The sequence below is a fragment of the Euleptes europaea genome, chromosome 9, assembly GCF_029931775.1.
Source record: "Euleptes europaea isolate rEulEur1 chromosome 9, rEulEur1.hap1, whole genome shotgun sequence".
NCBI classification, from domain to species: Eukaryota; Metazoa; Chordata; class Lepidosauria; order Squamata; family Sphaerodactylidae; genus Euleptes; species Euleptes europaea.
This window is the reverse complement of record NC_079320.1, coordinates 84,208,568-84,235,861: the sequence shown is the minus strand read 5'-3', so window position 1 is coordinate 84,235,861 and position 27,294 is coordinate 84,208,568. Positions and strand designations below refer to the sequence as shown.

Genomic DNA, 27,294 nt, shown 5'->3' with positions numbered 1-27,294 from the left:
CTGAGGAGGCCTCTTGTACAGTGGACGGGGGAGGGCGGGGCCTCGCGTTAGCCTCTGCGACGTTGGCGATTCTCCCCCCCCCCCGGTTGTGGCCGCATTAAAAAAAGTGATTTATATTAAAATGGTAGCGGTGCGGCTGTTAATAAACGGTGCATTTCTTAGCAGACAAGCGCGGCTGCCCTGTTGCTCCATAGGAATTCTGTAACTAGTGGCTCGTTCAGTGCTTTCAGGGCTGGTGTGTTTTTGATGTGGAGTTATTTTTAAACTTTTCTCCTAGGCCTTTCATGCAGGGACGTTTCCCCGCGGCCGCCCCGCCCACTTCTTCGGGGCTTCCTTTTGATTAGGCATGTGCCTTTTCCTTGGGTCAGAGGTTGCCTCGCTCTCCCCACGAGTTTTCCAGGGTTTTCGCCAGAATCTGGAAAAATGGGGCAAAGCAGAGAGAGCGGGGCGACCTCTGACCTGCGGACAAGGCCTGCGTAATCAAAAGGAAGCCCCGAAGCGGTCGGCAGGGGTGGGAAACAGCCCTGCATAATAGGCCCTGGTGTGCAAATGTCGATGCCTTCCTCTGCTTGCCCAGTAAGGCCTAGTGCCACCTTATCGAGTCTGCTGACGCGTCCCAGTGGCCACAGCCACAAAATGGCTTCTTCAAGAAGTGGAGCCAGCTACAAAATAGTTGCCCCAGCTTACCTTCAGTCATACAGTGAGTGTCTTTGTCTTGCTGGGCAAAACCCCCACTTGGTCCTGCCTGCTTTCTAAAACCACTTGGTGGGTGCCATGGTGCCTGTGGGTACCATGTCGGGGACCCCCACTTTAGTCCTTTTAGGTCACTTGAAATGCTCCTTGCCTTTCTTTTCCTGACTCAAAGCATTGAGGCTTGAGATCTTGCCCCAGGTCTCATTTCTCCTTTATTTATTTACTTCTGTATTTTAGTGCTACCTTTTCATATCAGTTTAAGGTGGCTTTCAAACATGACCCGTTTGACCACCACCTCAAAAGACTTCAAAATCACAGTATTCAAAAACCACTATATAAAACTTAACGTTGTTTTTGTGACACTGCAGGAACTGCTGCGTTTAGCCTAACACAGGGGTGGGGAACATCAGGCCTGGGGGCCGTATACGGCCCGCAAAATCATTTGGTCTGGCCCTTCATGGGTCCTGGCAGACCTCTAGTTCAGAAGGATATAAGACTGGCGATCTGCCCTCTTCCACAGACAGGAATAGCCTCTATTCAAGGTGGATGTGAGTTTGTTTTGCCCAGAAAAGGAACCTTTTTTCCTCCTTGCAGAAGAGTCATTAGCTATGGAGCTGCTAGGACTGCCCAAGAAACTGTGCTAACCCTTTCCCACCCGGGTCGTGGAGAAACATATTCCCTCTTCACTACAAGAGGGCTGGGGGCGGAAGTGACGACAATGGAGCTGTTAAAGGGGGCAGGGCCAGAATGCGCGGGGGGGTCTTAGCCAGTGTGTCCTCATTTCATCCCTGCAGGCGGAGGTAGCAAGAGTCGGCTGTAGAATCTGGCCCCGAGCATGCGAAGCAAGAGTAACGCTGGCGTGCAGCTGAACGGCTTGTGAAACAGACCATCCTGTGCCACCAGGTAGGCGAGTGCACCACCAGTTGGATGCCTGCCTGCTTGCCCGATTGGGGGGGAGGGGTCATCTGGGCAGCTGCCTGCTTGGGGCTTGGTCGGTACCCCCTCCCTTCTGGCTCTTTCCCTTCTAAGTCCTGCAAAAGACTCATAGGGCGGGAAAGTGCCGGATCAGGGCATTACTGGACGGGGCTCCTTCGCCTACAAGCCCCAAGCGGCTTGTCGCTCACTCCATCTGGTGTTTGCTGCCCTGCCTGAATCTCTTGGTCTCATCTGGGGACAGCAGAGCTCAAAAGCGAGTCGCTCTATGTGGCCAACATTTGGAGCCGTCTCCGGTCATGCCTCTTGGCTAAATGTTTGACCAAATATAGCAGGCTAACTTTTAAGTTGATAATTTTGTATGGCCCGCGAATGATGTTATAAATATCCAAATGGCCCTTGGCAGAAAAAAGGTTCCCCACCCCTGGTTTATTGAATGTTGTGAGCTGCCCCGAGCCCTGTGTAGGGGCAGGGTATAAGTCTAAAATAAATAAATAAAATAAAGGTGGTGTTGATTGGGAAAGGCGATGTTCTAGAGGAGACTAATTTACCAAGTTTGGACAGGTGAAGTCTATTTCATCTCAGCCATCCACACAGATGAGAGAGAATTGGGGCTCTAGGCAGTCTGTTCCCACATAGCTGGTTTGAAGATGAAGGAAAATTCTTTACTTTGGGTTGCAGATAGTAGTTGCCCATTTGTACATTCCTGAAGTAATTTTTTTCATGTGGAATATAACCATGTCAGGGCTAAGCCTCAAAGCGAACATACCTGCTCTGCTCATTTGAATGGAATTGTTTATAAGCAGAAGCATTCAGATTCATATATTAATATGGCAAATGCCATTAAAATTCATATCAGTTACAGAATTAAAATTGGAGAATATACAGTAATTTAAACTATAGGTAATTCACAGTGGGTAGCCGTGTTAGTCTGTTTGCAGTAGTCAAAAAGGGCAAGAGTCCAGTAGCACCTTAAAGACTAACAAAAATATTTTCTGGTAGGGTATGAGCTTTCGTGAGCCACAGCTCACTTCTTCAGATACAGCTAGAATGTGAATCCATCTGTCTTTAAGTAGAGGAACAGTACGTAAATGTGAATAGCAGGCTTGATGGGATTAGGTGTGATACGCAGAAGAGTCTGTGATGTCCAGGGGAGAGATGGGTGTGGAGAAATCAGCATTGGTAATGGGCCATGAATGCAAGGTCTTTATTCAGCCCAGGTAAATGCATTGACTTTAGTTTGAATATCAACTGTAATTCAGCAGTTTCTCTTTCCAATCTCCCTTTAAAATTCCTTTGTAAGAGAACTGCTACTCTTAAATCTGCAACAGAATGTCCTGGAAGGTTGAAATGTTCACCCACTGGTTTTTGAATATTGTGGTTTCTGATGTCAGACTTATGTCCATTTAATCTTTGTCTAAGAGACTGACCTGTTTGTCCAATATAGATTGTGGAAGGGCATTGCTGGCATGTGATGGCATAAATCACATTAGAAGATGAGCAGGAATATGAACCTGAGATAGTATGGCTGACATTGGTGGGTCCAGAGATGGTGTTCCTAGAATCTATATGAGGGCAAAGTTGGCACCTTGGTTTGTTGCAGGCCTTGGTGCCAGAGTCCATGTTCTTGTTAAGTAGTTTATCATCATGGGTATCAACGACTTCCACCCCACCATCAATCTAACTATGAATTATTCCGAACAAGAAATCAACTTCCTAGACCTCGCAGGAAGGATCTCGCGTCCGCCGACAGTTTTCCGACAGTTGCTTCCTCCCTCCCCAGCTGAGCTTTCCTGACTCGGGTTTGGCCATTCGGGTGGCCACGGGCAGGCTGCAGCAAAATGGCCAATAGCTCTGCAGACTAGACAGGCTCCCACCTGGAACCGTTGGGCTCGCTCTGTACCGAGAGCAGTTGACTTCCGTTGTGCAGGCACCATTGGGGCTGCCTGATCCTGCCACAGCTTCGCTTCCCTAGCCCTCTGTTTGGTTGCGGAGAGGTTTGGCCGGCGGATGTCCACTTCGTCCGGTGCTACGGGAAGCGATGCCATACCCCCGGGCGGCTCTGGTTGCCCCGGCGCTCCGGGCTGCGGCCCCCCACTGCCAAGCAAAGGCACCCCCGGTTGTCCTGGCATCCCAGGTGGCCCTGACGCCGGTCGGGGTGCCGCAAGTAGTCCTGCTTGGCCGTGTGTTGGCGCTAGCTGAGCTGGCATGAGCGTCGATAGTCTTGATGCTCCTGTTGACTGGAGGTGTCCCAGTGGTGGAGTTGAGGGGAGCGGAGGAGAGGTCCGATGCGACCCACCTGACGATGGTTGAAACAGCACTCCTGGCTGACCAGGTGGCAGTGGGGTCGGCACAAGTGTTTGCACCCGCTGCCTCTCACCTAAGTACTGCCACATTAAATCCATTTGATTCTGCATCCGAGCTAAGTGCTCTTCCAACGCCTGGTTTTGAGCCCACAGATGTTGGATTTTGTTTGTGACCTCCCCAGGCCGTCCAGGTCGAGGTCCCTGGGAATTTGTAATCTGACCACTGAGGTCTTCTTCGTGTGGGCAACCTCCAACGTCCTGTGGAAAGTTGCTGCCGGGCGTTGCAGGACCCTTGGGCTGCGTTTCCGATGCCTGCGCGGCCACCGACGCTTCCAGCTCAGCGGTCCAGACACCGACCGCTTTAGCAAATGATCCTTCCGTCTCTCGGCGAAGACGGGGTTGAGTAGGACTTGTCGTCTCCACTCGTTCCTCCATGAGGGCACAGGGTACAGGATCGGAACCGGGAATCTCGCCCTCCAGGAGAGTTTCGTTGCCCTTGGCCGCATTCTCACCCAGGTGGCGGTACCACTGCAATAACCTGTCCCTCAGTCTCTCCACAACTGCAGCCTCCCCCGAGACCACGGCCCCTCACAAAGACTCTCCCTCCAGGAAGGTTCGCTGGGGGCCCCTTCTCGCAGCCTTCTCTCAGGCGTGCAGGGTCAGTATCCTCACCTCCTCCCGGAGGAGCTGGCGGAGTCCTTCTCTGGCAGTAACTGTTGCTGGTCCCCCCTCCTGGGATGACCCGTCAACCCTCCCTGCAGGGTAAGGGGTGAACTCAGTTGCTGCCGCCATACAGAATGCAGGGATGAGGCTCCAGCCTCATTTTCCCTCAAGGTCCAAACCAAAAGAAACAAAATGAAAATAAAGGCAGATTGAAGTCCAAATGTCAGTTCTGAGTTCACTTGGCTATTCCCAAAAAAACAGACGATCAGGAAGGTATCCTAAAAAGCAGGTTTATTAAGGAAAACACAGTGAGGAGCAGCAACTAACGCAAGGGATTCATGGACTTCAATGGGAAACTAGGAACAGGGTAAAACATAATAAAGGCAATCTACAAATATGACGGTTGCCAGGGCGATCCCTGGTTCCCTGGAAGGTCTATCATTATCACACTCTCCGAGGCCTCTGCAGTCAAAACATAAACAAAGCTGTACAACTCAAAGACCTTGAAGCGCCATTTGGTCTCGGGGAATGATTCTCAGGCCAATGCCTGACACAGGGTGCTAGGAGAGTTCCCACAGAAAGGAGTCTAAACACACTGTTCACAGGGCACGGAGCTGGCCTTGGCCGGCACCTGGGGAAACCACAACATTCCTTTCTCAGGCCCATGCCTGACATCTTAAACATGCAACTTTAAACCGATGTCTGTTCATTTCTAAGAATCTGCACACTTTGTATGAAGTGTTGCCTAGATCTTGGACTCCCGTACACACCAGGCTAAAGGTCCCAATAATAATTGCCCTTGGTACATTTGTGTGTGAGCTTCCACATGTTAAAGGGGGATGGTCCTATAGTGAAGATATCTACTGGTGAAGGCCATTTGGGTAACAGATTGACAACTGGGGGCTGGCAGCCCTACGTCACAGTGTGGCCCTGTGTGAGCCACGGTGGTGGATCCAGCAGTTTTATCACCTCCTTCAAGAGTATGTGTGTGTGTGGGGGGGGTCAACTGGGTGATAGGCCTTTCTTCCTCTTTTATGCATGGGCACTTTGAGATCAGCCCAGGTCAAACCGTCCCCATTTCCATGCATAAGCCAAAGCGCAGGAGAGAGGAGCTGGGGTGGGGGGTGGGGAATGACGGTTTTCTCACAGTAAGCACTACAGCCAATTACAAAGCAGCGTTTTCAAGGGGCGGGGATGCTTCCAGATTTCTGCTGGTGATTCTCCAGAACCCCCAAGACATTCTTCAGGGCAAATTACAACATGCATAGCATTTTTAGGATTCAGAACAGAAAAGTGGGGGTCAAGAGAACCTCAAACCCCAGTTAAAATTTCCCTGCTTAAAAGACCTTTGTGTGTTTCATGTTGTAAGCCTCTTTCAGTCCCCAGAGTAGCAGAAAAGCACAGCACAAAATGCAGGGAAGGGTTTTCATTTTATTACACACCACAGTGCTGAGTCTCCACCTGCAACATGGTTAGGGTTTTCAATCTACTTATCACTCCACATTCAGGACCTTAATATGCCTCATTGCACTGTCAGAGTTTGGCCTTTGCGACCTTTGTGTCCCACTTAATTGATTATTCCCTGCATGCAACCGCTATTCGTTAACCAAAAGACTAGAACAGTTGCCAAGTGGCAGCACAAGTCGCCAAGTTCTATATTTCAAGACGGATCCTATGTATGTTTGTTTGAAAGCATTATCCTAGGGTTGCCAGCTCTGAGTTGGAAAATTCCTGGAGATATGGGGTGGACCCTGGGGAGGGGGGTGGGCTTTGAGAAGGGAAGGAACCTCAACTGGTTCTAATGCCATAGAGTCTGCCCTCCAAAGCAGTAGGGTTGCCAACCTCCAGGTACTAGCTGGAGATCTCATGCTATTACAACTAATCTCCAGTCAATAGAGATCAGTTCACCTGGAGAAAATGGCCACTTTGGCCATTGGACTCTATGGCATTGAAGTCCCTCCCCAAACCCCACCCTCCTCAGGCTCTGTTCCAAAAATCTCCCACTGGTGGCGAAGAGGGACCTGGCAACCCTACAAAGCAGCCATTTTCTCCATGGGAACTGATCTCTATAGCCTGGAGATTAATTGTAATTCCTGCAGATCTCCAGGGCTCACCTGGGGGTTGGCAACCCTACATAATGTGCTGTCTGAAGCTGTCTTATCTTCCTAGTGATCCACCCAGCTTAGGGTTGCCAACCTCCAGGTGGTCGCTGGAGATCTCCCGCTATTACAACTGATCTCCAGGTGAAAGAAATCAGTTCCCCTGGAGAAAATGGCTGCTTTGGCAATTGGACTCTATGACATTTAAGTCCCTCCCCTCTCCAAACCCCGCCCTCCTCAGACTCCACCAAAATCTCCAGGTATTTCCCAACCCGGAGCTGGCAACCCTAACCCAGTTTTGAAGAAGAGAAAGATTTATTTCTCTGTTCTAGGATCATTTTAGTAAAATCAATATTAATTTGAGTATGTGCTAGAACTTGTGAAAGCCTTTTTTCTTTTCTTTACAAAATCCCAGGCAGAGTTAAAACACCGAAATTTTGTTTAGAGACCATGGTTACTGAATCTGTTAGGATCAGTAGGCTTGTGGGGAAGTAAACTCAGTTCCTCACAGAACTGTTAAATAAAAACCAGATTTACTTGCTTAGTTACTTTCATACGGTTAAGTTGAACTTACACAAACCATAGTTACATTCTTACAGTCATGTATAACAGTGTAACAACTGACTTAAATACACATTTATAGTAAGATAGAGAGCTGACAGTCGGAGAGATAGTTTAACAAAACCTACATAGCAGAAAAACAGCAGCGTTCAACAATATTTCCCAGAATGCTTTGCTCTCTTCCTCCAGTAGATTCAAGAGTCAGTGTTCTAATGCAAGGCTGCAACATCCCAACAAGCTTAGGCTGGCAGTGATGCCCAGGCACAGCCCTACCTGTAAGATCACTACCCTCCCGGTGGGGCCTCAAGGTCTCCTGCAATCACAGCTGTCTCTACACTACAGTTCCCCTGAAGAAAATAGCTGCTTTGCAGGGTGGACCCTACAGCACCACATCCCTGCTGGGTTCCCTTCCCTTCCCAAACTCCCTGAACTATTACTTCAAATCTCTAGGAATTTCCCAATCCAGCATTGGAAACCCTACCTACCTGAGATCCTTCCTACTTGAGATGGTAGGGGTTAAACCTGCTGTTGAGATATGGCCCACCTTGGTTCAGAGTGACTTGCTTGCAATGGCCTGGAGTTTTAGATTCATGTCTGTAGCTGCAAAAAATCCCTCCAAACTGAGGCTGAGTGCAGTGCAGGATGGAGGGTGGGGTTTGGGGAGAGGAGGTGGATATAATGCTATGGAGTTCACCCTCCAAAGCAGCCATTTTCTCCAGGGGGACTGATCTTGGCCGACTGGAGATCAACTGTAATAGCGGGAGATCTCCAGGTGCTCCCTGGAGGTTGGTTTTACTTATACCGTTTTGGCTGTTCTCAGCTGAAAAGTTGTTCACTGCTATAAGATAAACTTCATGTCCTGAGTTTTAAATGGAAGAGTTAACCATCTCCTCTGGCTGTCTCTCAGCCATCAACAACATGGGATGGGGGACTGACACCCTCCTCCTGGACTTGTGCCACCACCAGAGAGGTGGCAGTGGAGGCCCAGGAGGGGATGGTTGTACCTTGCTCAGGGCGCAAAGATACCTTGAACCAGCCCTGCTGCCCTCTTCCAATTGCCTCCACCAATTGCCTCTTTGCCTCCACCTTTGGTGCCTCAAAGAGAGAGTGCTGGGGCTCTTTCCCTTCGGGGAATAGTTCCTTGTTCCCCTTTTTCCTTCTCCGGTAGCGATTCTTTTCTTTAAGGCAAAAGTCTGTTAAAAAGTTTTAAAAGATTCCAGAACCTATACTGGCAGTGTCACTATGAAATGACCAAAGGGCTCACACCTATGTCATCAATTCCTTCACAGACCATGTTTCTGGGCAAGTGTATAAAAAAGCACTTTGAGAGTCCACCCGTGGATGGCTGCCAGCTGGTGGTGCAGTTGCGTTTAAAATGAAAAAGGTGCCACAAATAAATTCTACAAAGTTATGCAAAATGAACACAGAAAACATGGGAAATTTTGCAACGAGTTGGGAGGAAAGCTATCTAGATTGCTAGTAATAGCAGACTGACCCCACAAGCAATGCAATTGTGTGTGTATGGGGGTTCGGTCTGGTATAAATTGTCCATGTTAAAATTTGTCATGTTTTTGGTATGGACACATGGTAATTAATATCCACTAGATGGCACCATAGGAGAAGCCAGGCCTAACTTGTGGTAGGAAGAAATTAGCCATGTAGGTCCAAAAGGAAAAAAACAGAAAACAAGAATACAATCCACAAAATACATTTTATTAGGGCCAATGAATGACAAGCTTTCAACTACTCCAGAATTCCTCTTCAGGTTGGATGTTACAAAAATAAAAAAAAATAGGATGTCCTGAAGCATCTTCCTTTTATCTATTTTTTATTTATTTTTTGTAACACTCAGCTTGAAGAAGAGTTCTGGAGAACTCAAAAGCTTATATGGGTCCAAGATTTTGCCTTCAGATTCTGTACTTATTAAATGATAAAACTTTCCCATGCTAAATAATCATATCCGAAATCAAAACTGAGTCACAAAACTACTCCTGAAATTTATTGGGTTACCTAGGAAACAAAAAGAAATTGTACAAGAAATTGTAAGTAACCCCTGCAGTGTTCCAGTTGTAAGCCCGCGGTTGCCATCTCCCAGACTGTATTACCTGGTAACCGCAAAGACACGTGTCATCACCATTCTAAACGGGAGTCAAGTCCAGACGTCATGGACAGAGGCCCCCGTACTACCCAGCCAAACGGACATGGAGGAAAGCCCTCATGTAGAACCAGAGGGAATCCATTTTCTCTGTGTCCAGATCATGTCCCCAACAGCTGTCATTTCGCAAGAGACGGCCTGACACGTACACAGAGCCCCCCTCCATCTGCATACTCAGTGGCTCATCAGAAGCCTCCGAAATAACAGCGGCCAAAGATCGCACCTCAGGTGCCGAAGGAATGTGTCACCCAGATGCAATGTTGCACAAACGTTTGTTTGAGACCAGATGGCCCCATCTACCAACGCCTCCCGACCCTCCCGGAATGTGCTCAGTCAATGGTTTAGGTTAGCCTGTCTAAATTGCCCCCCTTCCCCACCCTTGCAGCTGACCATCGAGGTCTTTGTTTACACCAGGAACCACGAGGGGGTAATCTAATTAGCCCTCACCCCAAGAGAGTATAACTGGAGACGCCACCACACACTTGAGAGTTCTCCCCCCCACCTTCCTTCTGTCATGCCACGGGAACTCCCTTCCCCCTTCCCCTTCGTCTCTGCCGCACGGAACCCAGGATGCTGTCTTCAGGATCAGGTGAATATCGTCCCTCTTCAAAGGGACCTGGCCACATTGGCAAATGTTCTGTTGTACTACCTATTATTCCTAGGCTCTGTATGCATGTAATGAAAGCCTGTTTTGCTTGTGTGCGTATACATATAATTAAGTAAAAAACTTTTAACTAAATCCACTGCCTCCACCTTATTTTGAGGGTCACGGTACGGACTCTGGTATACATAGGTTAGATCCTGCAGTTACGCCTTTTGCCAGTTATTGATTTGCTATTCCCCATTTAACCTTTCATAACTGAATAATTTGGCTATCACAGTTCTATATCATACATATTGCAGAATCTGAGTAACTATCAAATTCAGTAGTTCGAACTGTTCTTGTTAACCAAGCAGAATGGCATTTGATAGGTAGGAACTTTTGTTACCAGGCAAGAGAGAAAGGATGGAGCTGTTTAATATAGTACAAGAAACTACCCATCCACTCCAGTCATCTTCAGCTGCATTGCCCCTGCCATCTGAGGCTAGATGGATGACATCCTTAGAAATGGCCTTCTCAGTTGAGGTGCCAAAACTTTGGAACTCCCTCCTCATTATTATTTGCCTGATTCCCTCTATTGTTATCTCTGGCCAGCAGGTGAAGATTTTTTTTGTGTCATTTGCCATACCCCCAATAACTGTTATTACTATTCCTCTTTTGCTGTGTTAACTCTGTTTAATTTTTTGGTATTGTTTATTTTATAAATACTTAATTTTAAATGCTGTTTTAATGTTGAAATGGTTTGATGTTCGCTGCCTTGGGGGGAAAGGCAGCATGGAAATGTTTAAAATAAACAAAGAAATACATGCCTCCCTGAGGGAAGGGCCAGATTAAAGTTTACTTAATGAATATGACGCTATGCGAATAGAGAGAGAAGGTGAGGCAGGCCTATGAAAAAATACCTTTTTACTTTGGGGGTTGGGCTTTACAAAAACCCCACATTAAGTTTTTCTGTTTCCTAGCAGAAGACAGGCAGTGCAGGAGTCAATTGCTCCCAAACATGACCATCAGACTTTTGGATATGCTAATGGCCATCCTGGCCGGGGACAGTGAAACGGCCAGCTCATACCTTAGCTGGAATCTGACAGCAGTTAACACAGAGACTTGGGAGAGCAAGAGAGCTCTTATCCGGCCTGTGAGCCAGCTGAGGCAGCCACACACACACCCAATCTGGACTGGCGAGGCATGGCCTGGCCTGACCAAGTGACATTTATGTAACAATTGAGTTTGATACTCCTGAGCTAGATTGTATCTTCCTGGAAATTTCAGGAGATGATTCTTTGACCCACAAGGGGGGGGGGACAGAAGAGACAAAATGAAGCACACTTTAGGGGGCAACAGGAAGAGGAAAGAAAGGTATCTCAACAAATGGAGGCACAACCAACTCAGGAGGAGGGTGCATGGAAGAATATGACCCACAGGAGCAGGAAAAACAAGAGTCATTCTGATCCTCTGTTGCTCAGCAATTGGTTCCAAGGTCTCCCCATAGATATTGATCTGAACCACTGGAACAAAGGCTACCTCCTCCCCAAGCTTGAAAGAAATTTCTCAGGCTCCTGCAAATGAGAGGACTTGAGCTTTCACTCCCTGATTTAGGAAGAGGCGTGTTCTGGTAATTGGGGATTCCCTACTGAGAGGGGTAGAGTCTAAATTGTGCCAACTGGACTTGTCGTCTCAAGAGGTCTGCTGTCTACCAGGTGCACGCATCCAAGATGTGACAGAAAGGGTAGGAAGACTCATCAAGCGCATAGATTATTACTCTTTCTTGCTCATTCATGTGGGAACAAATTATATTGCCCGACACAGCCCAGAATGTATTAAAAGAGACTATACGGCTCTGGGTAAGAAGGTGAAGGACCTGGGGGCACAGGTTGTATTTTCGTCAGTTCTTCCTGTCGAAGATCGTGGCTTAGGAAAGGAAAGAGGAATACTACAAATTAATGACTGGATGCATAGATGGTGTCGTCAAGAAAGGTTTGGACCATGTTTGGACCATGGCTTACACTTTCAAGATGAAGCTTTTCTATCGGGAGATGGTTTGCACCTCACAAGGGTAGGAAAAAATGTGTTTGGTGAGAGCCTTGCAAACCTGATAAGGAGAGCTTTAAACTAAATTCTATGGGAGAGCGAGGCAAAAACTTAAAGCCTAGTATGATGACAATAACTGGAGATGAGAACAATGAAGATTTGCGGAGAGTAGCATGTATGCAAGGAAACAAACGTGGATAAGTACAGAAACAAAAACCTCAGGGCACATAAACCATGGATTCTGATGTCTGTACACTAATGCACAAAGTATGGGAAACAAGCAGGAAGAACTCGAAGCCCTAATACTGGAAGGGGATTTTGTCCTAATAGGCATTACTGAAACTTGGTGGAATATCACTCACAATTGGAATATTAAGATTGAGGGGTAAAACTTGTTTAAAAGGGATAGACAGATAAGGAAGGGGGGAGGAGTAGCATTATATGTCAAAGATGTGTGTACTTGGGAAGAAATACATGAATCTGAGCACGGAAGTCCAGTCGAGAGTCTATGGGTAAAAATAAAAAGAGTAAGAAATCATAGAATCATAGAGTTGGAAGGGACTACCAGGGTCACCTAGTCGAACCCCCTGCACAATGCAGGAAATTCACAACTACCTCCCCCACACACACCCAGTAACCCCTACTCCATGCTCAGAAGATGGCCAAGATGCCCTCCCTCTCATGATCTGCCTAAGGTCACAGAATCAGCATTGCTTAAAAACCTCCAGGAAAGGAGGGCTTACCACTTCCTGAGGAAGCCTGTTCCACTGAGGAACCACTCTGTTAGAAAATTCTTACTAATGTCTAGACAGAAACTCTTTTGATTTAATTTCAACCCATTGGTTCTGGTCCAACCTTCTGGAGCAACAGAAAACAACTCGGCACCATCCTCTATATGACAGACCTTCAAGTACTTGAAGATGGTTATCATATTCCCTCTCAGTCTTCTCCTCTTCAGGCTAAACATACCCAGCTCCTTCAACCTTTCCTCACAGGGCTTGGTCTCCAGACCCTTCACCGTCTCCTCAGTGCTTCTAAACGTGTGCTGCATCTTTTAGCCTGAAGCTTTGGCCCGCTGCCTGTGATGTTTAACTGCTTCAGGTGAGCTGGGTGGGTCATGGCTCTGCTTAGTTACAGCTGGAGCTGAGTCACCGAAGTGAGCTGGTTCTGCATCTACTCTAGCATCCTCAGCAGGACTGGTGTGTGGTTCTTCCTGTTGGGGTTCAACTTGGCCTGGACTCTCAGCTAACTGAGGTTCAGGGGAGGACTGGTTCTTCCTGGTATGGCTCTTCCTCTGAGGATTCCTCGCCTGGTGAGGATTGGGCCACCATACTGGGCAGGCAGCCAGTGGACACTTTCTTAATGTAAACAATAGATAACAATGAAACACTTTTGTCCTTTTAAATTCTATATATGGGGTTAATCGAAGTCCATTATTTCAGCATAAACGAATCTTTTTAAAGTCTTTTTGGGTGAGAATCAAAGTATTTCTCACTACATATTGTATAATTTGTCATTCACATCATTATCTGAGTAACTGTGAGAAACTGAAGATGAGATTTTTGATTTTGTGAACATACTTGCAAATGCATATTTTTATCAACTTACTATGTAACACATTCAGTTGTAACTTTTGGTACAACATATGGGAAGATTAGAATGAATGCTTATTGGGGGGGATTTTGTCTGATTTGTATTTTTAATATATGAGAATTATGTCTTTGATCCTTGGGAAAGATTTGTTGTGAAAGTTGTAATAGATGGGAACAGATCTGAGTTCTCATGTCCACTCAGCTTTTAAAGAGTATATAAGGGGTTAGAAATTGGAAGTTGGAAGCTCTTTAGCAGACTATGCTGTTATGCGATCTGTCTAAAGAATTTTCCCAGCAGGGCCCATTCAGAGGAATGTGAACTTTGTATTTTCACTGTACTTTCAATTTTTATTATGAACAGATCTGCATATATACTGTAATATTTTGTTAGATTTTTCATACAATGTAACTTTCATATGTTCAATATAGTGGTGTGTGTTTTTCTTTAGTTAACTAGAAGCTAACAATCAAAGAATTGTTTTACAATTTGAAGTTTGTATCATTACTTGGGGTAACTGGTTAAGCAAGATAATGTATTTTCCAGTAAAATTCACAATCTAGAAACGTAACCTATCACAGTAAATGACCGCTTCAGTATCAAGTTATCTGAGTTATTGTGTGAAACTGCTGAAGATTAAATTTTAGATTTTGAGAATATACTTAAAACTGCATATTCTTATCAAATGTCTATGTAACATATTCATCTGTAACTCTTGGTACAATGGATGGGAAGATCAGAATGAAGGCTTATTGGGGAAAATTTTTGTCTGAATTGTATTTTAATATATGAGAATGAAGTCTTTGATCCTTGGGAAAGATTTGATGTGAAAATTGTAATAGATGGGAACAGATTTGAGTCCTCATGACAACCCAGCTTTGAAAGAGTATATAAGGGGTTGGAAATTGTAAAGAGGTTGGAGGTTCTTTATCAGACATGCTGCTGCTATGATGTCTGCATAAAGAATTTTCCCAACATGGCTCATCCAGAGGTATGTGAACTTTGTATTTTCACTGTATTTTCAATTTTTACTGTGATCAGATCTGTTATATTCTGTTAGGCTTTTCCATACAATGTAACTTTCATATATTCAATATATTGGTGTGTTTTTTACTTTAGTTAACTAGAAGCTAACAATAAAAGAATCGCATTACAATTCAAAGTTTGTATCATTACATGAGGTGGCTGGTTAAGCAAGATAACGTATTTTCCAGTAAAATACAAAATCTAGAAACATAGCCACTTATCACAGTAAATGACCGCTTCACCCGCAGTGCCATCTTAAGCCGATTAGCAGTGTATTCCTGAGAGGAATGCCTGCGCTGGTCTTTGGAGGTAATGCGGCCCTGCCGAAACCTCTTCCCGGCGTTAAAAATCCATGCAACCCTCATATGGAGCTAGCAAGACCTAAAAGGTCGCATATCTTGGCAAAAAATAAAAAGTGGTGTTCCCGGCCTGAAAGGACTTTGGAGGCTGCCTAAAGGCGGCTCCTTCCCCAGCCCTGCACCAGAATGCCCCGGGAATGCCTCCCAGGATGCTGTAACACCTCGGGAATGCCTCCCAGGACACCGGCGTGGCCTTTGATGGTGTTCAGACACCACTGAAAGGCCCCGTCGTGCCACGACAGCACCCCGCAATCAGCATCCAGGCCTTCCCACTGGCGTTCGGGCCACTAATGCCAGTGTTAGTTGCCTGGACACTGGCGCAGGGTGTCCGGACACCGTCACGGCGCCTTCCTGGCCTACTAAGGGCTTTCACCGTTAGATCTCAGGAATGCACTGTAACACCCTTCTAAACCCAGAGACATCAATGGACTTGGGTGGGTGTAACTCTGCTTAGGACGGCATTGCTAATTTATTGAAGACTGCACAGCTAGTCTCCTCCAACTTACTTCACGTTTAACGTGTTTAAAATGTAAGCCTGAAATGTTTTTAAACTAGTACTGTAATGCCCAGATATAAGGGCTGGTTTAAAACACTATGTATTCATACGCACACACATGGAAGCTTTGGGAAGTTGGCATCCAGGAGCCATGAACCAACAAATCATGCTCTCTGTGCTTGGTACGGCCTCTCACCAGTAGAGAGCTCTGAATTACGTTCATCTTCAGGAATGTGGTTTCTGGTTACTGAGCTCACAAGATCAGGCACTCACTAAGTGATGCCTTCGGCCAATGTTTATAGGTTATGCTAACTAGAGTGAAGAAAATGTTTAATGTGCATTGGTGCTTTTGTGTATCAATCTGCTTGTCAGCAGCCATGGGCCTGCCCCATGCAAATGCATAAATGATACTGACTTTCCTTTGTTTCGCTGGTGAGTAACCCTGCATCTTATTTGTGGGTTATTTCACCCCAGGGTCTCTGTTTAGTTAAATAAAGAACTGTTGCTTATTTTAACTTTCTTTTAGTTGTCTTCATTGGACTCTATAAGACAACCAAGGCACTTCAGTACCCACAAATGTCAAGAGAGAATGCGGCCAATATGTTTGCAAATAAGGAACATACAGGTGCCCTTATCAGAGAGAGGGTATTGACCATGGTTTCTTATTGAGTCTGGCAAGTTTGGTCTGCCACAGCATTATGTATAAAGTTATAACAAGACTCAGTGTCGTATAGTGGTTAGAGTGTTGGACTAGGATCTGGGAGACCCAGGTTCAAATCCTTCCTCTGCCAGGGAAAGATGCTGAGTGACCTTTGGCCAGTCAGACACTATCAGCCTAACCTACCTCACAGGGTTCTTGAGAGAATCAAATGGAAGAGATGAGAATGATGTTGTAATGCACTTTTAGGGTTGTTAGCCTCTAGGTGGAGCCTGGAGATCTCATGGAGTTATGGCTGATCTCAGTTCAGCTGGAAAAAATGGCTGCATTGGATGGTGGACTTTATACCCCAATGAGGTTCTGTCCCACCCCAAACCCCATTGCCCAGGTTCCACCCCCAAATCTCCAGAAATTTCCCACCCCAGAGTTGGCAATCCTAGTATAAATACATGTCAGATCCTCTATATCAGGAGGGAATTCTACTGGGAGCTAGCAAGACACGTTATTTTATTATCTGGTAAAGAAAGATTAAAAAATGTGAGGCTGTGATTCTACACATTACTTTAACCAGCTGTGAAACCCTGCTGTTGCTCCCTTGTTTGCGGGAGTGCCTGCCGTGATGCCCAACACCGCACTATCCCTGAAGGCCTCAGATTGGGAGGCAAAGGGGGGTGGCACCACCTTATTCCTTTGCTCCCTGTGCTTCACCCAACTTCACAGCCTTGTGTCTTGGAGCAGCCCTCCTCATTGGCCCATTTGGGATCCCTTTTATTTCCTTCTTCCTCCCCTTGTCCCACCTCCTGTTCCCCTTGGTAGGCTTCAGCCGGCTTCCCCATCCCTCACTCAATCTCCTCCCAAGCCAGGGCTAGGCTGCCTCTAGCTGGCCTTGATCACTGAGCTCCAGCTTTGCAGGTCTTCCTCCCCCTCCCCCCCTTCACCCAGCTGGGCTGAATCCATGCTCTGCCACCTCTTGTAAGGCAGGGCTTGATTTACCTCTTGCTGCTTTGCTGGCTGCCCTGCCCAACCTCCTCTAAGAAGGTCAGTGCTGCTGGGCCTGATACTGAGAGGGGGCTAGGCTTCTTCAAGGTGGCTGACTTCCGAGTAGTATCTGCCAACGCCATGCACTGCAGCAATCCTACAGGCACCTGCACCTTCCCCAGCTTGTGGGGCTTCCTGGCACAGCATGCCCTGGGGGGAGTATGAAGTCTCCTGAGGTAAGTGCAGGGGTGAAGGCATCACCCCTGGACACCAGTGTACTTCTACCAAAGGTAAAAGAAAAAGTGTAATAGGTTTGTGGTCTGGCTTTCCAAAAGACAAAAATAGGGGAGGAAGGTATAACGGCCAGACAGCATTCTTCACTTTGGTTCAAACTGACTTCATTTCCATTTTACAAAGCAGTCTCTCTGCATTGCTCAAGAGGGTGGGGTCACAGAATCATAGAGTTGGAAGGGACCACCGGGGTCATCTAGTCCAACCCTCTGCACAATGCAGGAAATTCACAACGACCCCCCCCCCCCGCTCACACCCCCAGTATGAGTAACCTCCCTGCCAGAAGCAGAAGCCCAGCACATAACAACAGATAGCAAACACAGGGTACTACTTCAAGGACAAGACCATCCAGTTATTCCTACAGCACCCTGTAAAAGCTGGCCCAGATCACTGGATAACCCTCCCAAGGTCAAGAGGAGTTCTGTGAAGTCTGGATTCAGGTGCAGCCTGCCTGAACTGACTGCAAAGAGTCACTTGTTGGGCTGCTTGAAGTTGACTGCTGGCCTTTGTGCACAGTCAGCGTGTGAAGAGAAAAGCCAAGCGAGAGGGAGGAGGCGGCACGGGGTGAACTCGCCTGCCAGGGACCGAAAAAGTTGGAGCTGCGGCTGCTCCTCAGAACCCATCCATTGAGATGCCCTTCCAGAATAGCTCTCCCAGGACACGGCATCCCAAACTGAGTCTGATCATAGCAGGGGTCATGGTTCTGCTGATCCTGGCGGTGGTGGTGGTGGTTGTGATTGCTGTGACTAATCCTGAAAGGAAAAGGACCATTGGCACTGAATTATTGCAGTGGAAAGGCAAGGGGACCACTGCAAACCTGAAAGAAATTATCCTGGGGAGATGTTATAACTACATCACGACCGTGAACCCTGAGCTCAGGTGAGTAGCCGGGATGTTCTAATGAAGAATAAAAACAGCATGTAGGACTGGTACCATTTGCAGAAAATTGGTCTTGTAGCTGAATATGAAAATGTACGAGAGAAGAGGGCTGAAAATATTCTAGGATGTGTGAGATTTGGAGCTGATTGTATTCTTTACATTTCTTTTAATTTCAAAAGTATTCCAAACTTCCACCCGCATTTCTGCTAGTCTTGCAGGGATATGACTGCCTCTACCAAGTAGGTTAGCACTTCCCCCCTTCTGATTGGAAGAAATGTAATTTTGCTTAGTGTGCAGGGAGAGGAAAAAGTTTCACCTGGTGATTTTTGGCTTGCCCTGCATCTGTTAAAGCAGAGGTCTGCACATTACAGCTCCAGAGCCAAATGTGCCTCAGTGTGGAACTAAATGAATATGGCTTTTAAAAAGAAAAATGAAGCCTTTAAGTTATGCCTTTAAGTTCAGGCATATTGGAGGGGTAGGTGGGATACCAGAATAACCAGTGTGTGAAGGCAAGAGCAGGCAAAAATGTTTAGGGGACCAAAGGGATTCTTAGCAGTGCTTTACAGAAAAGGAAGTGATAGAGGCGAACAGTTGCCAGTAATCCAAATGTGAACCATGCACAGGTTTACACCAGGTGCACTGAAACGATCCCATTGGGATGCTCCCATGTCTCTTCATTACTTATTATGAGGTCTCTTGCAGGCTGCTTGAACTCGCAACAGCCAGCTGCAGAAATTTTATGGGTTATTAAGCAGCAAGTCAATTATCAACAATGTTCAGCTGTATATTTTCAATTATGGAAACAGGCTTTCTTATACCAGCTCTCTTTTGCTCTGAATGTTGACATTATTTAGCTCTTTCATTGTGAAAGAAGAAGAGTTGGTTTTTATACCCTCCTTTTCTCTACCTTTAAGGAGTCTCAAGCTGGCTTACCATCACCTTCCCTTCCTCTCCCCACAACAGACGCCTTGTGAAGTAGGTGAGGCTGAGAGAGTTCGGAGTGAACTGTGACTAGCCCAAGGTCACCCAGCAGGCTTCATGTGGAGGAGCAGGGAAACAAAATCAAATTAGAATCCACCACTCATGTTGTAGGTGTGGGGAATCAAACCCAGTTGATTAAGAGTCCACCGCTCATGTGTAGGAGTGGGGAATCAAACCCAGATTAGAGTCTACCACTCTTAACTACTATATCACAATCTTAACCACTACATCACACAGGTTGCTGTATTAAAGGCTCGGAAATCCTGCCTGCAAAAGAAGGCACTTAGAACTTTTTTTTTTATAAATTTTTATTGGTTTTTTAAAACTATAAATTCTTCATAATTTTAACAACAATGTAAAAATAATATCACAATCACAATTACATTAATTGTTGTCTTGATTACCATTAAACATAAAAAATTGACTTCCCCATCACCTCCATCTACCTCTTAATAAAGTGTTATTATCCTTCGTTAACATATTCTGATCCTAGTATTAATCTCATTCTAAAGTTTCATGTTATATAAAATTTTACATTCTGGATCAGAGTAAAAAGTAACCTTCCATTTTTCCCAGATCTTATACATTATCACAATGATTCCTTCAATTCTCCCCTTTTCCCTAGTTTCTCCAACTCCACCAGTTCTAACATTTAAATGATTTAATCCCTTTATTCTGAAACCTTTGTCCCTTTCCATTTGGCTGCATAAAATTGCAGCCAGTATAACATAAATTTAATCATATTAAACAACATCCTCTCCAATATTTTAGGGATATTTCCTGTTTAATCGATCTTATTTCAGTGTAAATCATATCTCAGATCCATATCACAAGTCCGCCCCTTATAAAAAAAAGGAGAAAAAACCAATATCCTTAGTACATTCCAACATTTTCCTTAAAGTAATAATCACATATTCCAGTATACTTTTATATCAATTAATAGTCTATAAAAGGAGGACTAGTTTACATAATCCCAAAATGATGTCTAAATCTTAATTCCACTACATCGTTAATAGCCATGCCACCCATCCACACTGTCAAAGCCTTCCAATCCAGCAATCATATTTAAATCAGTCCTTTAACCATGGTCTAATACTTCCTTCTGCAACTGAAATAAGTCAGTCAGGTATGGGAACAGGATTTCTTTATGCTCTCTCATTTCCTCAGACAGGGTATGTATCCAAAAATAATTCTTTCTGGGCTTCATTTCCATCATGGCTTCAATCTGTGTTCCTTGACCTGCTCTCTTCTTCCTTATATCCACACGTCCTTCCATGACTTTTTTAGATGAAAAGTCCATTTCTTGTATGTCTGATCTCTTTGTCACCAACTGGTTACCTTCTTGGACTTCTGTCTTCTTCTTTGTATCCTTGTATTCTTCCATGACTTTTTGGACAGAAGAATCCATTACTTGTATGTCTGTATTTGTGGCCATCATTTAAATTTTCATGACTTTTATATCTTCTGTAACCAGGTCCAACTTCTGATTACATACCTGTGATGATTGGTCAAGAGTCATCATCATTGAAATCAGTTGAGCCATCTGTGTTGATATCTGTTTTACTTGTTTAATTGTCGCCTCAATGTTTAGCAAGCATGTCCTGTACTTTTTTTTCCATGGTTAAATTCTGTAAAGTTTCCTTTAATTTCATAAGGGCAGGGCTATGAATTTAGCCAGATCAGGGAGAGGTTCCAGACATTTACATATGTAACTTAGTTAAAAAATTGATGGTCATCTAGCAGGAGTCCATTACATGTAGTTGATAGAGAATATTTCATTGACCAGCTTAATATCTTTTTCGGGTTGAAGAAGTGAGTATTTAAGCTTAAAATAACTTTTTAAAGTTGAAAATACCAACGAGTTTTACCAGACGCTCTAGATCGGCAGAACCAGGAAGTATTCCAGGAGTTGCCTCATCGCGGACCTTCTATCGTCTCTTCTCTATGGTTGTTACCTTCAGGAATGGTTTTGGTGTAACACGAGTAAGACGAATTTCCGGTCCTACGACCTTCTTCCTGTTGATTTGCTTGTAGAACAATAGAGAGGGATATTGAAGGAAGCACAGTCTTCCGGTCAAGGAATCCTCTTTGTTGTAAAACGTGGCTGGAGGACCTTTTTTACCCCAAGCAAATTCTCAAAGGTTCCTCCCTCCCCTTCCTTTAAGAACGCGTCGGATTGGCAGATCTTACGTCAATCATTCAAGCTCGTTGTTTTAGTTTAAGTTGATCAGTTTGATAAGGCTCCTGCTGCTTTGTCTGATGGATCTCATGCAGCAAAATCATCCAGTTCAATTAAGGGAGAGAAACGGTTACCAGGAATGTTTTCTTCAACCCCCTGTTATTCGATAACGCCAGTGAAAAGCGAAGGATTGTTATCTACTCACTTGGGCGTCTGGAGGTGAGGTTTTAATCTTGATGTAGTCCTTATGATGTTTATAAGGTGCTGGAGGGTAGATTCTAAAGCTGAAGTTGCGCGCTGGCGATTTCAATCCCTTCGTGCCCACGGGATCAAACGTCTGAAACTCCGGGGGACTTAATAAAGCTTCCTCGGAGTATTCAGGAGATCAAACTGCATATATGGCTGCAGGGAATTCCTGCTTCTTAGCCCACTTGCAAGGGCTGGATTGGGGTGCGGTAAAACACCCCAAATTACACGCAAACTTGGATTCTCCCCAGGAGCCCCTGGGAGGACGTAGCAATCAGCCCAGCGTCAGCACCGGAAAGAAGGCACTTAGAACTTGAAGCAGGAATTTTAAATTAATTTTTGGGAGACATGTGTACAGTATATCAATCAATCAAAAACCTTTAATGGCATATAATAATAGGCCAGTACAAAATACCAATTAAAATGTCAAACATCAGATATATACACAAATTAGGTACAACAATTTACTCCCAGTTCCTGTTTTTTACTCCTAGTTCCCTGTGTACAGTGTATGAGATATATATGGCATACAACCTATCACCTGCATACTCTGAGTTTCTCTGCTGCTCAACGGATTAGAGGGAGCAACGGATGTGGGGGACATCATGTACAGCCATGATGCTGCATGGTGCTCTAGGAATTTTCCAAATCTCTATCATAGAGGCCACAGAAGGCCCTGAAAGAGTGTGCAGCCAGTCTTACCACAGCATAGGAGAATCAAGAGCAGGCAAAACTGAATGTGGCCTATATCAAAGAGTAATTATGGGCAACAGGCCACATTCAATTGCTAGAGTTGCTAGCTCTTGGTTACACTGTGGCATGGTAAGACTGGCTGCACACACTTTCAGGGCCTTCTGTGGTTTCTAGAAGTGCCGGCAACCTCCTGGCATCACTTCAGACTAAGCTTGCCAGGTCCAGGTTGGGAAATACCTGGAGATTTTGGGGGTGGAGCCTGAGGAGGGCAGGGTTTGGACTGGGAGTTCAATCAGGCATAATGCCATAGACTCCACCTTCCAACGTGGCCATTTTCTCCAGGTGAACTGATCTGTCACATGGAGATCAGTTGTAATAGCAGGAGATCTCCAGCTACCACCTGGAGGTTGGCAACCCTACTTCAGACGTTTTAAAAAAGTACATCCTGGAAGTTAAAGGACCTGATGATAAAGTCTACAATTGTGCCAAAAACATTAACAATCTATTTGACAGATTTTATTCTGATATGCAGAGAAAAGGTTGCCAGGACCCCATTAGCCACCAGCAGAGGATGAGGGTGGGTTAGGATTGCCAGATCCAGGTTGGAAAACTCCTGGAGGTTTGGGGATAGAGTCTTGAGCAGTCAGGGATGTCAATGGGGTAAAATGCCACAGTCCACCCTCCAAAGCATCCGTTTTCTCCAGGGGAACTGATATATGTCGTCTGGAGATGAGCTGTAATTCCAAGGGATTTCCGGGTCCCACCTGGAGGCTGGCATCCCTTTTGGGGAGGATAGATAGTTTGGTGGCTTTCTAGATCCTGGCCTATCTAGTTACTTTGGTTTAATCCACCAGAAAAGGGGGATCCATTAATAGGATTATTCTCCTGCCGAATATGGCCTTTGCTCTCCTAAACATGAGACTGGGATGCTCCCATCTCTACTTTTATTTCATATTCCTTTAGAACCTCTGATACATGCAATGCCAAATCTCTGTGTGGTAGGCTTGTGCATTTGATTATTTTCACCAAGATCTCTGAATACCAAATTAATTGAAGGAAACTAGGATTGCCAGCCTCTAGGTGCACCCTGGAGATCTCCCAGATTTACAATTGGTCTTTAGAACACCAAGATCAATTCCCCTGGAGAAAATGGCTGCGTTGGGGGGTGGGGTGGATGGACTCTATGGCATGATACCCCACTGAGGTCCCTCGCTAGGCTCCACCCCCAGATCTCCAGGAATTTCCCAAACGAGTGGGCAACCCTAAAGGAAACCCAGAACTCTGCAATATCCTAATAAATCCTGCAACCAAGATATCTGATTGGAAAGCATGTCCCTCCTGAACAGGTACAAGAGCAAAAATGTTCCGTTTTTATTGTTTTATGTGTGCCTCACTAGCCAAATACCCCTGAAACCATGACCTTCTTTTTTTGCCCTTTGAGGTTCTTTATACTTCTCTCATTGTTCTCTGTTATTTGATTTTGAGTTTCAGGAAAATCTATTGCCTCCTACCCATGAATGTTTCAGAGATCATGACTGGAAGGGGGGGAAAGACTTCTTTGTTCCAAGCTTCTAACTTTGCTACAAAACTTAACTATTTCTGAGGCACAAATCCTTGGCATAATTTTCTTTTCTCCTGTTCCATCCAGTATGTATTGTTGGTTGTTTATGCATGTGTACTTTCACTCATGGTTGTCCCCAGTCTGTCTCAGTTGTTCCTTGGAGTTATGCATGAGTTCTCCGTCCATTAGAGAGGACCTCACTGCCACCCCTCACAAATCCCGGGATTTCCCATTCCTCTGTTAACCCAAATCTTCCCTCTCCCCTGAGCTCAGCCCAGGTGAAATGCCCATCCATAAGGCAAAGTGCGGGACACGCAAGCTTGGTTTCTCTCACAGCCGATTACAAAGCAGCATGTAAAGAGGCGGGGATTCAAATGCTTCCTGCTTCCTCGGAGCTCTTTCTGAGCAGAAGAAAGGCTTTATAAAACTGAGGCTTGGATTTCTCCTCCACCCCTTTCAGATTGCTCCATTTTTGTTTTTTGTTCTTAAAATGCTTTTAATGCAGCAATTGGGTTGGGGGGATTTTCTCTCACAGTAAGCTCTACAAAGTAAGCCAATTACAAAGCAGCGGTCTTGTTGCAGACAAGGAGCGAGGGCCGAAAGTTGGAAGCATAGTCTGGGAACAGTCCAAGGTCATTCACAGTTTAGGCAGAGTCCAAGATATCAACACAGGCAAGGCGTTAGTCAGGGCCAGTCCAAGAAGTCAAGATACCAGGAATCCAAAGTATAGCAGGGAGACAAGGCCAATCGATACACAAGGAGGTTGGTGACAAGTTGCTTGCACAACAGCCAAGCCTACTTGATGACTTAAGTAGGCCTGGGGGGGGGGGATCCAGCTGTTGCTTGTTATCCCATCTCAGCACTCCCTGCCTAGTTAAGGTCCTTAATCTTATCACTGTCACCAGAGAGTGCTCACTGGGCCTGCAATCTAACACTCCTTCTTCGCTCATTTAGCTGTGCCCTGAGTCTCCTGCGCCTCTATTCCAGCTGCTTTGGGGGGCTCTCTGGTGGCAATGCCTATGGCTGAACCTCTGACACAGGTGAGTCTTCTGTGCTGGGTGGCTGCAGACATGGGGAGGACACATCTGCCTGCGGATGCTCTGCCTGCTACTGCTCCTCTTTTTCATAGCCTTCAGTTTAAAGGTGTTCCTCATCTGAGGAAGCCCCAGCAGGCTGACCCATGACAGTATCCCCCACAGGGCTCCCCCCATCCCTAATGGTCTGGGACCTGGTTATAGGGATAGGCCTAGTGGAAGCGGCATAGGAGGTCTGGTGTGTGGAGGTGGTCTGCAAGTTTCCAGGAGCATTCTTCAGGCCCATATCCTTTCCAGTCAACCAGGTATTGGAGGCGCCCACATTGCCTCTGGGAGTCCAAGATTTCAGCTACCTCATATTCCTCCTGCCCACCAATGAGGACTGGGGCTGTAGCTGTTGCTGGGGTGCACAATGGGTGCGGAGGAGCTGGTGTCAACAGGGGCTGGTGGAAGACCAGGTGGATGCAGAGTGTGTGGAAGGGGGAGCAGACAGTACGCTATGGGGTTAATCTATTCTGTGATGTGATAGGGGCTGATGAACCAGGCTTCCAGCTTCCATGAGGGCCGTTCGGAGGTGCCAGGTGGACAGCCACACTAAGTCCCCAACTTTCAGGTCTTCACCAGGTCTATGCCTTTGGTCCGCAGCCTCCTTGTATGCTTGCTTGGCCCTAACTGTTCCCAAAGGACCTGGTGGAGTGCTTGTAGTTCCTGTATGAACTGGGCAGCAAAGGGGATGGATGAGGCCGGGGTAGCACGAGGAAAAACCCGAGGTTGAAGTCCGTAGTTGGCCATGAATGGGGTTTGGCGGGTGGATGTGTGAACTGCATTATTATAGGCGAACTCAGCTAGAGGCAGTAGAGTGGCCCAGTTGTTCTGCTGGTGGTTACTGTAGCACCGCAAATACTGTTCCAAGGTACCATTTGTTTGCTCCATCAGGCTATCTGATTGGAGGTGATGGGCTGAGGACAGGTGCACCTGGGTCCCCAAGAGGGCATGCAAGGCATGCCAGAAGTGGGAAGGGCATTGTATACCATGGTTGGAGATCAAGTGTCCTTCCAGTCCTTCCAGCATGGTGCAGTGGTTAAGAGCAGTGGTTTGGAGTGGTGGAGTCTGATCTGGAGAACCGGGTTTGATTCCCCACTCCTCCACATGAGCGGCGGAGGCTAATCTGCTGAACGGGATTTGTTTCCCTGCTCCTACACATGAAGCCAGCTGGGTGACCTTTGGCCAGTCACAGCTCTCTCAGCCCCACCTACCTCACAGGGTGTCTGTTGTGGGGAGGGGAAGGGAAGGGGATTGTAAGCCGGTTTGAGTCTCTCTTTAAGTGGTAGAGAAAGTCGGCATATAAAAACCAACTCTTCTTCCTCCTCCTCAGGTGGGAACCACCTTCCAACAACAAGCCCTACCGGGCAATGGTCTTGCCCACTTTCATGGAACTTGAAGTTTCCACATTGGGGGACGGTTCTCAGAAGAGCCACAGGTCAAAGAGCCACATGTGGCTCCTGAGGCACTGAGTATCACTAGGTCTAAATCCTCTGTAATCTTACCAGTCTGAGAGTAAGGAAGGCGGGGAACATCTCTGCACTCAGGCTAGCCTGGAATTGCCATCCTAAGCAGAGCTGCAGCCTTCTAAGTCCACTGAAGCTTTAGAAGGGTGTAACTCTTGCACTGTGGGTGTTCCAACTACTTTGCCCTGAAAGATGCTTTCTTCAGCACCCTATGCAAGGACATCTCAACCTTGTGAAGGGAAATAGAAGCATCTTGTAGAGTACTGGTGGCAGTAGCTGAACCTCTGAAGTATAGTTCAAAAGAGTAAGTTTTGTCAGTCCCACCCTGCTCAGGTGAGGCATTACATTACTACTATCATTACCTATCCACTACATAGATTTAAGTTCATCATTTTCTTTTCTTTTTTTAATTATATTTTATTTTTATATAAAGGGATACAAAAAAGAAAAAGAGGAAAGGTGGGGGAAAGGACGGAAATACAGAAATATCAGCTTACCTTGCAGTGGTCCCATGAGAGATTTCCTTCCCCCAAACCCAACTACTGCATAAAAAAGCATTTTAAGAACAACAAAGAACAAAAAACTGCTGCATAAAAAAGCATTTTAAGAACAAAAAGCGGAACAATCTGAAAGGTGTGTGTGTGTGGGGGGGGAGAAATCCAACCCTCATTTTTAAAAAGCCTTTCTTTTGCTCAGAAAGAGCGCTGAGGTAGCAGGAAGCACTTGAATCCCCACCTCTTTACACACTGCTTCGTGATTGGCTGTGAGAGAAGCCA

General features: G+C 45.9%; 1 protein-coding gene across 1 annotated transcript in view; it reads left to right on the top strand.

Annotated features, from left to right (window-relative positions):
* Positions 1-18,068: 18,068 nt before the first annotated feature.
* The window catches only part of LOC130482968 (ADP-ribosyl cyclase/cyclic ADP-ribose hydrolase 1-like), a 30,504-nt gene continuing 21,278 nt past the window's right edge, over positions 18,069-27,294 (top strand). Inside the window, 1 exon segment of the mRNA XM_056855846.1 lies at positions 18,069-18,323. Within this exon segment, the coding sequence (XP_056711824.1) occupies positions 18,069-18,323 (255 nt within the window).